The sequence below is a fragment of the Cnephaeus nilssonii genome (assembly GCF_951640355.1).
Source record: "Cnephaeus nilssonii genome assembly, chromosome: 21".
NCBI lineage: Eukaryota > Metazoa > Chordata > Mammalia > Chiroptera > Vespertilionidae > Cnephaeus > Cnephaeus nilssonii.
The window spans coordinates 34066893-34080311 of record NC_137092.1 but is presented as its reverse complement, the minus strand read 5'-3'; the positions used below and the strand labels follow the sequence as shown (position 1 = coordinate 34080311).

The following is a 13419-nucleotide window of genomic DNA, read 5'->3' as shown; positions in this document are numbered from 1 at the left end:
TTGATTAAAAACAATGCTTTTCAAAGTGAGCTGTGCTGAGTCATAATAGAGTGATATGCACTCACGGACACAATCCCTGGGACGAGAGAGAGAGAAAGCGCTAGAGAGCGAGAGAGAGTGGGAGAAAGCGAGAGAGAGCGAGAGAGCGAGAGAGCGAGAGAGCGAGAGAGCGAGAGAGAGAGAGAGAGAGAGACCTGTATTGTGCTTCCTAGAGTGGATGTGGGAGCATGGGGGTAGGAGGAGGGCTCACTCAATAGAGTCAAGAAAGCCAGGGGAGGAGACACATGCCTCTGGACTCCACAGGCTGGGGCGTTGAGTCTGTTCTCTTGGTGGCTGCCGGGCCTGCCCTGTGAGGACCAAGGGGGAGCTCATCAGGGGTCTCTCTCGTTCTCTCCACTCGGGCCGGGCAGCTGACTTCCACCCCTCCTGCAGGACATGAAGGCTTCCCTCTGGCTCCTGGGCACAGTGTTCCTCCTGAGCTCAGCGCACACCCGAGGTCTCAGGAGATGTCTGATTGCCATGGACATGCGCCATATAGGAGAGAGCTTCCAACAAATCAAAGGAGCCATCGTGAGTATGGGCTCCGGGTGAAGGTCTGGGCAAGGGCGTGTGCCTCACCTTACGTCCAAACATGAAGAACAAGTACCTGCTCATGGTTTTTCGTGTCTCAGGAAGACATGGGATACTCATCACGTTCTTACGTTTTCATCTCCAGCAAGCTAAGGACACCTTCCAAAATGTCACCATCCTGTCCACATCGGGGACCCTGCACAGCATCAAGGTACTGGCCTGTGTCTGCTCTTGCCTGTATTGTTATTTTCATGGCGAAGTGGCCCTGTCCCTGTCTCTTTCCTAATCTCCCGTGTCCTCTAAATGCTCCCAGCTTTTTATTAATCACCAGATACGTTAGGGCACACTCATGTCTCAGGAACTCTGAACCCTTGGGAGCTACCATTCTGTTGTCTGTATCTATGAGGTTTGTTTGTTGCTTTTTGTTTTATATCCCCATAGATATAAACCACAGAGTAGTGGTTACCAGAGGGGGTTGGGGGTGGGGGAGGACCAAGAGGGTAAAGGGGGTCAAATGTATGGTGACGGAATGAGATAGGTCTTGGATGGTGAGCACACACTGGAGCATACGGGTGTCATATTTACAGTTGTTCACCTGAAATTTATATAATGTCATTAATCATTGTTACCCCAATACATTTCATTTTAAAAAAAGAAGCTCCTGGGAGGAATTAAAGAAGCGCCACTTACCCAGAGACTGAGTGAGGGGCCACATGCTCAAAGGGGGCAGGATGCCTGGGGCTTAGGGTGATTCTGGCAGCTCTCATGGGGAAGCCCAGAAAAGGAGCCGTGACCTACAGGCTGAGTAGGCTGTGGGTTAGTGGATAAAAGGAAGGCAGAGGTTTGGGCAGCATGGGAGAATGGGTGTACAAGATCAATGGTTGTGTCAGGGGACGGTAAGGCAACCAGGCTTGCAGCGCAAGGGACGTGAAGGTGAGAGAAAGAGGATGAGGTGGAAAAATACATTGGAGTCATTTTCCGTGACAGGCTAAGCCTCGGGCTTATCACAGAGGCAACAGGAGTCCCTGTAGGTTTCTGAGCCAAAGGCTATATGACCACAAAACTTGTAAAAGGCGGTCTGATGGGGTTCTTTGCAATGGACAGCCCGAGGCAGGAAAGCCAGCGAGACCCGTCCAATGGTCCAGACCACAGCTGATGAGAGTGTGTTACAAAACAGTTGGCTTTTGAGGTGATCATTCACTTACAGAAGGGGTCACTGAGAAATGCCTTTATAAGTGAGCTCCTTCAGTCCTTATAAGAATTCTAGAAAGATCTTTTTTGTTTTTCAGTATGTATGTGGCTGAGTATACATTATATCTGCAATGATTTACTTTTTTTCCTGGGGCTTCTCTGTACCCGCTGATTCTTCTAGTCAGTACTGGGCCTGATTTATTTGTGGTAACAGCTGTGCAGCCTTTTACGGACTACTATTCCAGCCAGCTGTACAAGAAACTCATTAGATATCACAGCTGGAAATGACCCTAAAGATTACCTATTCCGAAACCACAATTTTCAAATGACCAAGTTGATACCTTGGGAGGGAGAATGACTAGTTCCTGGTGGGCCCACATCTCATGCCTCTGTCTCCACATTCTTCTCTCAAGGTCTAGAAATAGCTGATGGGATGTGAGAAAAGGGTCCACGAGGATTCAGGTCTTTCTCACATTTTTTTTTGTGTGTTAATTTTAAAATTTTTATTGATTTCAGAGAGGAAGGGAGAGGGAGAGAGAATCATTGATAGGCTGGCTGCCTCCTGCACTCTCCAAACTGGGGATTGAGCCCACAACCCAGGCATAGGCCCTGACCGGGAATCGAACCTTGACCTCCTGGTTCATAGGTCCATGCTCAACCACTGAGCCACGCCGGCTGGACTTTATCACATTTCTGTCTCCCTCTTTTCCTACCTGATAAAAGAGATGTGCCACTTTAGCTTCTTTGGTTAAGGGAACTGGCAGGAGTGATGGAAGAGGAGAATTTTTTTGTGTGTGTGGCAAGTAGTGTTTGCCATCCAGGAAAAGCTACCCCTGGGGCCAACGCGGTTTTGCTGCATTAATGCTAATGAAGATGAAGGCTCTGTCTCTGCTGTAGATCCCTCCCTCCTCAGACTGAGCTACAAGCCTCCTGCAGAGCAACTCACTGATCGCAGGCTGCTAGAAGGAAACAGCCTGGCCAGCTGCTCTGAGCTCTGGGAATTCAGGAGCCCTTCCTTAGAGAGACCTGCCCTCTGCCAGCTGCGGACCTGCTCAGATGCAGCATTTCCACAGCGGTCACTTCCCATTCCTGCACATCCCAGCCCCATCAAATGATCCCTGCGGTTTAGAGAGGACAGACTGGAGGAGAGCCGAGCATTGCAACAGAAGGAATGCCATTGCGATAGAAGGAATATGTGCCCAGCGTACGCCTGGCAAGCAACAGCCACTGAGTAAATCCAGGTTGTCCGAAGGGAGACATTACAGAGGGGCAGACTTCTGCACAATGTAAGGAAGTGCTTTTCAGGAAAGCTGCTCAGACATGGAGGCTTTCAAAAGGCAGGTGCCTGCTTCCTGGAGGGGTCTAAACAGAACTGAGTGGTGACCTGTTGGGGATGCTGTAGAGAGAATCTAGTCTCTGACTGGCCGCCACCCCTTGTTAATATATCTCCTGGCCCTATAAAAAGAGTGGGTGAACCACAATCTCTCCTCAGTGCCTTCATCATAAGGAGCTTCAGTGTACCAAGGGATGGACACTCTGAAATCAATATGAATTAAAAAAAAATTAACTTTTCATTATCTTGGTCCTGGCTGCTCCTATTCAAATAGGCCACTTTGGTCTCCAAGATAATAAAGAAGAAATGACCCTGGACTTCTCTGATTCATATCTGTAGCCCTTAGATGTGTGCTGTGTGACCAAGAACCTCCTGGCGTTTTACATGGACAGGGTGTTCAAGGACCATCAGGAGCTGAACCCCCAGATCTTGAGAAAAATCAGCAGCATCGCCAACTCTTTCCTCTACATGCAGAAGGTTCTGCAGCAATGCGTGAGTCCCCACATCAGAACTCCCAGCATCTGTGCGCTGTCTGCTGGGGAGGGCCCGGGATGTGCTGGCCCCAGTTGCCTTCTCATATGGCAAAGGACACTCCCTCCCTCATCCGCATGGGGAGGACTGTCAGGAGCCTGATCTATCAGGAGAACTGTCAGTGGTCGCTCCTTGCCCAGGGCTTCCTCCCTGCCAACACCTTACCAGACCCAAGTTTCCTTGGGGATAGTCCTCCTGGGGTGACCACTTACGTCAAAGTATCCCTTAGGTGACCCCAGGCCTGGCCTGTGAGAGGGGCATTCCAGGCTTATCCTAGGCACACCCCTGCTGTCTTTGTTTCTGGCCCTTTGGGGTTTTCATAACCTCTAGGTAGGTCCTTGGTATAGTCTTTCCCTAAGGATCCCCTGTAATTCATTATTATCTATTAAAACCAAACATCAGAAATAAAACCAAACTCAAACAAACCGACGGAAACAGAGGACAGCAGACCTCCTGGGCTGTAGCCCCATCCCCGCCAAGGACTTCCTGTGTGACTTGGTGGCAGGTTACTTCACCTCTCTGTGTCAGAGTCTAAAACTTAGGAATCATGACCCCTGTCCCACTTACATTAAGATTCATTGAATCAATTATTTAATTAACGAACCCAACAAGTATCTATTGGGTGCCTGCCTTGTGGGGCGCTGCATTCAGAGTGGGGGCAAGACGGATTTGGCACATACTTTCCTGGCTCTTCCAGTCTGTCAACCCAGAGAAAGCCAAAGCTCTGTAGGGTGACTCTACAAACATGCCTTACTCCCCCTGCTGCTCCACACTGAGTTTATTTACCTGGCGCTCACCTTGGGCGGAAGGAGAAACAACACTTCAGGAGGGGAGGTGGTTGAAAGGGCGGGCCAGGATGGGAAGGCCCTCTCATGGGTGCTGCCTCCACTTTATCAGCAGGAGCAGAGGCTGTGTCACTGCGGGCAGGAAGCCGCCAATGCAACCAGAATCATCCATGACAACTACAATCAGGTGAGGGCAGGGAAGACGAAGGGACGATGGGGATGACAAGTGAGCGTGTACCACCCTCTGCCTCCACTCCACTCACACTCACACTCATTCACTCACCAACAAGTATTTATTGCAGGTCTCCCGAGTTGTGTGTGCCAACATACAGAGTGTTGGTCTTACCTGATTTGCTAATTTCCTGGGCTCCCCTCCCCCACATCCCTCCACTGTTTTCTTACGCCCTTACATATCAGATCTAAGTTTTGGGGAAAGCACATACTGCTTAAGATGGGGGTGATCCAGAGGAAGCGAGATCTCCAGTGAACTGGAAGCTGTTCTGCATGAAGCATGTTACCTGCCAGGTGTCACTGTGGCCAGTAATGGGCATGAACGTTCTGTGTGGTGCAGCAGAGCATGCTGCTCATGCGGCGGTGGATGCCTGTCTCATACACAGGTGGAGGTAGAAGCGATGCTTCTTATGTGCATCATTTGGAGATGTTTGTTAAAATGCAGATTCTGGCTCCATAGGTCTGGAATGAGGCCCGAGATTCTGCATTTCAACCACACTCTCTAGAGATGCTAGTTATTGGAATAGCAAGGAGGTGTGAAGAGCTGTTCAGAGCACTGCTTCCTTATGGAGAGGTCCCATAGGATAATGTTATAACAATGGCTAAGAGTCCTATTATTCTTATTAGGAGTCAAGTATTGTTCTAAGCTCAGCACAAGTATAAACACATTTGGTGCTTACAACAGTGAGATGAGCTGTTATTGGCTTTTGACAAATTAGGAAACTGAGGCACAAACAGGTTAAGAAACTGAACTGAGCTTATATTGCAACTAAGTGGTGAAGGTAGGACTCGATCCCATGCCCTCGGGCTCTTTTAGTCTGCTGAAGAGGAGATGGAGGAGGTCAGGAGACTTGGGTTCTAGTTCCACTTCCTGTTGTATGACTTTGGGTAGGACACTGATCCTTAGGGACTTTGGTGCTTTAATATGTCCAATGGGGAAAACAAGCTCTCCCTGCTCACTGCACAGCACCCTGGGATGGAGGCCTCTTAAAGCTAATTTGAAAAAGAAAATAAGCTAAAGAACTGTCCAGAAAAGGCAATTTCTGTTTCCCCTGTGAAAAACAGGAAAAAGCCTGGCTGGCATGGCTCAGTGGTTGAGCGTCCACCTATGAAATAGGAAGTCACAGTTCGATTCCTGGTCAGGGCACATGCCCAGGTTGTGGGACCGAACCCAAGTGTGGGGCATGCAGGAGGCAGCCTATCAGTGTCGCTCTCTCCTCATTGATGTTTCTCTCTCTCTCCCTTCCTCTCTGAAATGAATAAAAATATATATTTAAAAAAACATGAAAAAGAAAAACAAGGGGCAAAGAATGAAGAATTTTTAGTTTTGATAAGTTTCTGAGATGATTTAACTGCTTGTTTGTGGCAAACAATTTGGGTTGCCTGTTGGGAAAATAATTTGGGGTCTGTATACTCTGCAAATATAACTGATGAATTAAAAGAAAACCTCGTGGGGACCAGAACATGGGGATAGTGGTTTGAAACGATTAGAGGGTCTGAAAGGCAGGTTCTCATAGTCTCCCTGGTTCCAGCTGGAGGTCAGGTCTGCTGCCCTCAAGTCTCTGGGAGAGCTGGACGTCTTCCTGGCCTGGATCGACAAGAATCACCAAGGAACTCCTGCCTCCTGACACAGAGAACCTGGTTGCCCAGGTGAACCGCTTGGGAGGTTTCCAGGAGACAGCCTCAAGCATGTCAAACTCGTGGCCACAGGCACCTTTGAGTTTGAGATGCTTGGCCTACATTGAAGGGCAGGGAGATGGGGAAGACCCCCATTTTAGTGCAAATGAGCATGATCTTGAAGCAACTTCTCTGTGGATTTGGAATTCTCTCCTCTGGGGCTGAGGGATTGTAGGGCAAAATCTAGGTTTGGATGGATCTGGCTCTGTAGCTGGAAGTCCCAGGCTGTCTGGCCCCACCTGAAAATAACCTACTAGTCTACTGTCATATTTATAATGAAATATGTTCTTTGAAAGGTCTCGTGGGCCGTCCTGGAGGAAAAGGGCTGGCTTCCCCCTAATTTATTGTGTGCTTGTTGATCCATGTCTGTGATGTGAGCTGAGTGATATCCTGTAGTGCATATTGTACTGACTGATTTTTCTTAATAAACTCTGTTTTTTTACCAATTAGTGAAAGTGTCTTCTGATTTGGGGGAGGGGAGGGTCAATTAAGGAATCATAAATGGTGACTATTAGAAATGAATGGGGCCTTAAAGAACATAAATAACTAGGGAAACTGAGGCCAAGAGAGGGATGAGAAGAGAGGAGGGTTCTAAACTGGGTCTCTAAAGTCTCCATCCAGCACCCTGTCCTCTGAATAAGGATCAGGAAGATGGATGGAGGGCTTCTGACCACTGACTCTCCTAGACATCACTCTTCTTTTCCTCCTCTTTCTCTGTGTCATTGCCTTTTCTTTCTGCCTGACTTCGTCTTTGTCTCTCTGTCCTCTCTTTCTTACTGCTCCCAACCTAGAAACTAGAAACATCTTCTCTAACCCTAAGTCTCCATGGGTGTGTGTATGTGTGTATATGTGTGTGTGTGTGTGTGTGTGTGTGTGTGTGTGTGTGTGTAAGTTGGGCTAGAGAAGAGTGTTTCCTACAGAGGGATGGTTGTCATGGAGATAAAGCTGGGGTATCCTGGGTAGAGGAGTTTGGGCCCAGGCTACAGTGGAGAGAGGCCAAAATGGGCACCAACTTGTAGATGGACCCTCCTCAGATGGTTAAGGACAATGACAATTGACACTTACTGAGCATCTGTCACGTGCCAGTTGCTGAAATAAGCATTTTATACTCGCCATCCTGGGTCGGTATCTCTACCGTGACCAGTTGGCTGAAGCATCCTTTCTTTTTATTTTTAAAAAATCCTCACTCGAGGATATTTTTCCATTGGTCTTATTTATTTATTTTTAGAGAGAGTGGATGAGAGAGGGAAAGACAGAGAAACATCGATGTGAGAGAAACACATTGAGTGGTTATGCTCCGACCAGGGCCTGAGCCAGGGATGAGCCTGCAACCCAGGTGTGTGCCCTTGACCGGAATCAAACACCAGACCCTTTGGTCCACAGTCTGAAACCTTATCCACTGAGCCTGAAACATCCTTTCTCATTTCTACCTGAGAAGGAGATTTCACAGAGCGTGCTTTAGTGGACAAGGCAGGATCCCTAAAGTCAGAACGACTTGGTTCCAATCCTATTGACTTTGAGCAAATTACGTGTGTCTCTAAGTTTCCGTGTCCTCCTCTGTAGAATGGAGATACGACACCAGTCTCAATTGCTGCTGGGAAGCCCCTCAACCCCATGCCCCCCACCGTAACCCCAGCAGGGGTAGGCTGCCAGGTGTAGTGTGAAGAGCACCAGGCCAGGAGCCAGGTCTGGTTCCAAGGCTTCTGTCCTGAATTGATGGGGGCAGGTCACCTCTGTGTGCCTGGCACAGTCCTACAAGAGTTATGGGCTCCCTCCCCCTGCACCTTGGCGGTTAAAGGTGAGCCCAGATTTCTCAAGGGTGCTGCTAGGAGCTGATGGAGGAGGGAGAAGAAATGGTTTGGGAAAGAATTTTATAGTTGGTTCCTTAGCAGGTATTTATTAAGCACCAACTCTGTGAGAACAAAAACAAGAAACAACAACACTCAACCAGTAGTTGAGTGTGGACCTCTGAACCAGATCGATTCCTGGTCAGTGCACATGCCAGGGCTACGGGCTCAATCCCCAGTAGGGGACATGCAGGAGGCAGCCAATCCATGCTTCTCTCTCATCATTGATGTTTCTATCTCTCTCTCCCTCTCCTTTCCTCTCTGAATCAATAAAAAAATAAAAATAAATAAGTAAATAAAACAAGAAACAACACCACCAAAACCAAAAACACAACTCTGTGGACTACAAGAGTCAGGACACATTCTTCAAGTCTGGATGGAGAGAAAGAACAGGTAGACAAGGGAAGTGAGCCAAGTGAGGTAGGCAGGCAAGAGTTAATACTTCCTCCCTCCCCCTCCTCTCTTTCTCCTTCCTTCATGCAGGCACAGCTCCTTACGCCACTAAGGCTCCTCCTCTCCCAACCTCCCATCATGCATGCAAGAGGTGCAGGCCGCATTTCATCATGATTGAGGACCCAGGCTTTGGAGTAGGACACTCTGAGTTTGGAACTATTAGAAGGTAAATGGAGGCATATCAAAAGCTTTACAAGTTTATTTGAGCAAATCAGTGTTTATTGGAATCAGGCCGTGCCGGACCAGAAGGAGCGCTCCGCTGACAGGATCCAGGGGAAAGACTCCGAGAGAGAAGGTGCAAAAGCCAAGCAAGGAAATGGATTGGCTACAGCATAAAGCCCACGTGGCTGTCGGGACTGGCTGTCCTTGGCATTTTGATTTCATGACTTGAGGCATTTCCAGGCTTAGATTAGAGTTTGCTTACTCAGGCTGCCATGGCATTAGTGTCACCTCAGTCTAATGACTTCCTTGTTTAATTTCACAAATCCCAGTTCCATAACTAGAGCTGTGTGACTCTAGGTGTGTCGTTGAAACTTACTAGGCTTCACACTTCTTCATCCATTTAATTGGGTGGCCTTTGCCTTATTATGAGGAGTAAAGGAGAAGGCGTGAGTCACGTTTTCGCCTCAGTGACATTGTTGTCGACGGTGTAGTTCAAGCATGTCAAACTCAAAGGCGAACACAGGCCAAATAAACGAGGCATGAGTTTGCCATGCTTGTTGCTTGTTGTAGTTCATTCTGGCACCAGGTTGTCTGGATTGGAAGCCGCTGGCTTTGCTACTGATGAGCTGTGTGACTTCAGAAGTTTCCATTCTGCCACTAACTCACCTCTCTGTGTCCCAGTTTTGGGGACCCTGCTATGTTGCAGGAATTCTCTGGAGAAAGAGTGACAGCAGTGGGCCTACACACTACTGACATGTCTAAGTTGCGAGGAACATAATGCTGGAATAGGATACAAAATAGCTGTGATTTCTAGCAGTGACAGATTCACAGGTGCTGCTAATACTATTGTGGTTTGTGTTTGTTTCCCAGTCTCATGATGGGAGGAAATGCTTTGAACAGAGGTTAGTGGAAAAAGAAAGAAAGAATGTGGTTTTTTCCCATCCACCTTTCCCAGGTTAGGAACCCCTGCGTTAGAGGGTCTGTTCCCCTATGATGCTCTGAGGTCCCAAGCTCCCATGTCTTGTCCATTTTGGTACCTTTGGGCCATTTTGTTTGGTGCTGGCAAGAGTCTCCTTGCTTGTTTGTGGAATTATAAGGAAAGGAATTGCATATATCGCCATTCTCCCAGGTGAGGAAAGTGCTCATTCAAGGCTAGGCTGGAGTTTTGTTCCCAGACTTCATGTCTGGGAGAGGATTTCCCAGGGGCTGGAGCAGTAGGAAGTAGCCAATTCTGGGGACCCCGCTAAGTTACAGGAATCCTCTGGAGAAGAATGACAGCAAGTTGAGCTGGTTAAACAGAGCAAGATGGAAAAAACGCAGGAAAAGGAAATGACGTCACTCATTCTGTTGGCTTTGAGTTAGGGGAACTTCTGATAGCCAGCTGCCCCGCCCATCCCCGCCCTGCAGGGAGGTGGCAGGGCTGCCAGGCCAAGCTCGCAGCACCGCAGGCCTGGCCCTGGGAAGGCCTCTACCTGGTCACCAGTGAGCGGAGGTTCTTCCTTAGAACCTGGATGCCAATATTTCCCTGAAAAGTGATGCAACTGGGCAGGAAGCTCAGATGCCAGCAGCTATGATGCCCTCCATGTAGACAGGGAAAACGCTGAACTGCACACTCAGGACTTGCCATGGTTTTCATTATGGTCCTTGAAACTTAGACATGTCAGTAGTATGTAGGCCCACTGCTGTCATTCTTTCTCCAGAGAATTCCTGCAACATAGCAGGATCCCCAAAACTGGGACACAGAGAGTTAGTGGCAGAATGGAAACTTCTGAAGTCACACAGCTCATCAGTAGCAAAGCCAGCGGCTTCCAATCCAGGCAACCTGGTGCCAGAATGAACTACAACAAGCAACAAGCATGGCAAACTCATGCCTTGTTTATTTGGCCTGTGTTTGCCTTTGAGTTTGACATGCTTGAACTACACAGGGAGTGGCCGGGCTTTCTTCTTGGTCTTTAGACCATTGTTTCCTGCCCAAAGGTGCCCTGGTGAGGAAGCTGAGTTTATTTCATAAGAAGGGATTCTTCTTCCTCCTCTGCCCAGCTTATCTTTATAATTACCTGGCACTGGTTATATGCTGACCCCCAGTTCTGAAACCCTGCTTCCTGAAGTTAGCTTCATGTGCTCATGAAATGCATCCTTATGTCTCCGCCCCAGCCACACCATCCCCTACGTCTCATTTGAGCCGTTTGCTTCTGCCACTCACAGGCAGACATTCGTTCACAGCTGCCTGGGGAAGGTCCAGCGATTCGTGTGCCAGGATCGCGCTGGCATGAGTGAAGTAAGGTTCGGACAGAGTCAAGGGACAGTCCTCCACTGGGAAGAGTCTGTGACGGAGGGAGGATGGACTGCAGGCGAGCCTGTCGGAGGGGTGCCTGAGCAGCAGGGAGAATCAGGGAGGCTGCCTGGAGCCTGGCTGGCCGCACAGAAACTGCAAACACCCCTACCAGGGCCTTGGCCAGGGCCTCGTGGGGGTGCAGGCCTAGAGGAAAGCTCTGTTGGCCTGGCTGGTGCCTTTTGCTTTGTCTCACTTGCTAGTTCCCACAACAGTGTTTCTGGGAAATAAGATTAGAAAAGTTGAGAATCATTAAATAGTAACAACCTTTTTTTTTTTTTAAAATTAGAGATTGTTTTATATGTTCCAGATACCTTTAAAAAATATGTTTTTATTGATTTCAGAGAGGAAGAGAGAGGGAGAGAAAAATAAAACATCAATGATGAGAGAGAAGCATTGATTGGCTGCCTCCTGCAAGCCGCCTGCTGGGCATCAAGACCACACACAACCTGGGCATGTGCTCTGATCCGAATCAAACTGTGTCCTTCTGGTTCATAGGTTGATGCTCAGGCACTGAGCCACACTGGCAGGGCAACACCATTTCTGGTAATCATTTGCAGTGCTGAATGAACTGGTTCTTAGACATGATGTGATTAAAATTAATTTTCCAAGAAGGCAGTGAATTCCGTTATATTGGGAAGTTTGAAAACATTCTGATTTCAGGACTTGAGGACGGGTTGCAACAACTCATTGTTTGCTTCATGGACTCCATCACTTCGCCCATCCTGCTTATCGCCTATGAGATGGGTGCTTAAGCAGCTGGGTATTGCTTATGATAGGATAGAATCATCCCAGTGATTCTGGATTCCTGGGAGGAATGATGGAAAGTGCTAGAGCGAGAGAGGTTCTTCCTGCTATTGTAGATTCAGTGTGAATTTCAGAGGTTCTCAGACAGATGAGATGCGTGGTCTCTTCTCCTAACTGAACAGACTGTTGGGACTCTTCCTTATAAGTAGGCCCTGAAATAGAACGAGGAGCCCTGTTTCCTGGCACCCCCATTCCCACTGCTCTTCTAGGCCCTCTTGTCCCCGAGGACACAGTTTAATGCACAGAGTAATGAATTAAAAGTTAAGAGACTTAGCTTGAAGTTTCCATTCTGCCACTAACTCACCTTAATCTTCATGTTGCCCCCTGGGCCTTGTTATCCTCACATCAACCGTAGGAAGAAATGCTGTATTTTTAGTGCATTCTGTTACTTACTGGCTGGATGAATTGGGCAACCCATTCAACCATTAAGCTTAAGTTTCTTTGTCAGAAAATTGGGTTATAAGACCTGTCTCATAGGGAAAAAAATACCTGTCCCATAGAAATAACAATATATTCAAATACATTTATCCAAAACTTACCATAAACTAGGATCCGTTCCAGGTGTTTGTAATAGAGGGGTGGTAAGACAGACACAATTATAGCCCTCAAGGAGCTTATGTTCTTAGTGGGATCTTACCTTATAATAGACAAATATGCAAATTGACCGCACCTTCGCTACGCCCAAGCCACGCCCACCAACCACGCCCACCAGGAAACCGTTGCAGGGACGTTGGGGTGTGGCGGAGCCCAAGGCTGGGAAAGCCTCTGCCCAAGGCTTTCCCGGCCTTGGGCACCAGTGGGGAGCCTGCACGGATCTCAGGAAACCACTGGGGGTCGGCTCCTGCGATCCCTAGCAGGGACGCTGGGTGCTGCAGAGCCCAACGCCTGGAAAGCCGCCCGAGGCTTTCCCGGCCTTGGGCACCAGCGGGGAGCCTGCACGGATCGCAGGAAACCACTGGGGGTCGGCTCCTGCGATCCTTAGCAGGGATGTTGGGTGCGGCCGAGCCCAAGGCCACCGCCCGGGGCCAAGCCCCGACCCTGAAAGAAGGCAGAAGGCGGTGGCCACAGCCAAGGCCTGGGTCCCCGGTGCCGGCAGAAAACTGGTGCAGGCAGCCAGGTGAATGAAGGTCTATTGCACGAATCTTCGTGCAAACGGGCTACTAGTTTTATGATAATATCTACATTGAATATGTATTAGTGTATAAACATTATATGTTATATACTCTACTTATATATACACTATATGTTATACATACATACATACATTTATATATATACACACACATATATATACATACAAAAATGATTATAGTATACAGAATAATTAATAGTTACCCCAGGTACCAGGCTTAGGAAAATCTATACATTATTATAATAATAATTTTAGGTTGAACCATATGACAGTGCCAATATCAGATAGTTCTGACCTACACAGATGGAAAATGCATGTGGTCAGTCAGCTATATTTTTACTATTCTTGATTCCTCCTACATGTTTAAT

At 48.1% G+C, this 13419-nt stretch overlaps 1 protein-coding gene across 1 annotated transcript; it reads left to right on the top strand.

Moving 5' to 3' along the window:
* Nucleotides 1–227: 227 nt before the first annotated feature.
* IL19 (interleukin 19) lies at nt 228–6269 on the top strand (the record flags this gene model as incomplete). Its single annotated transcript, XM_079762071.1, has 6 exons — nt 228–233; nt 433–570; nt 716–781; nt 3434–3586; nt 4523–4597; nt 6174–6269. 6 exons carry the CDS (start codon nt 228–230, stop codon nt 6267–6269), a joined length of 534 nt encoding a protein of 177 aa, XP_079618197.1.
* Nucleotides 6270–13419: the final 7150 nt, after the last annotated feature.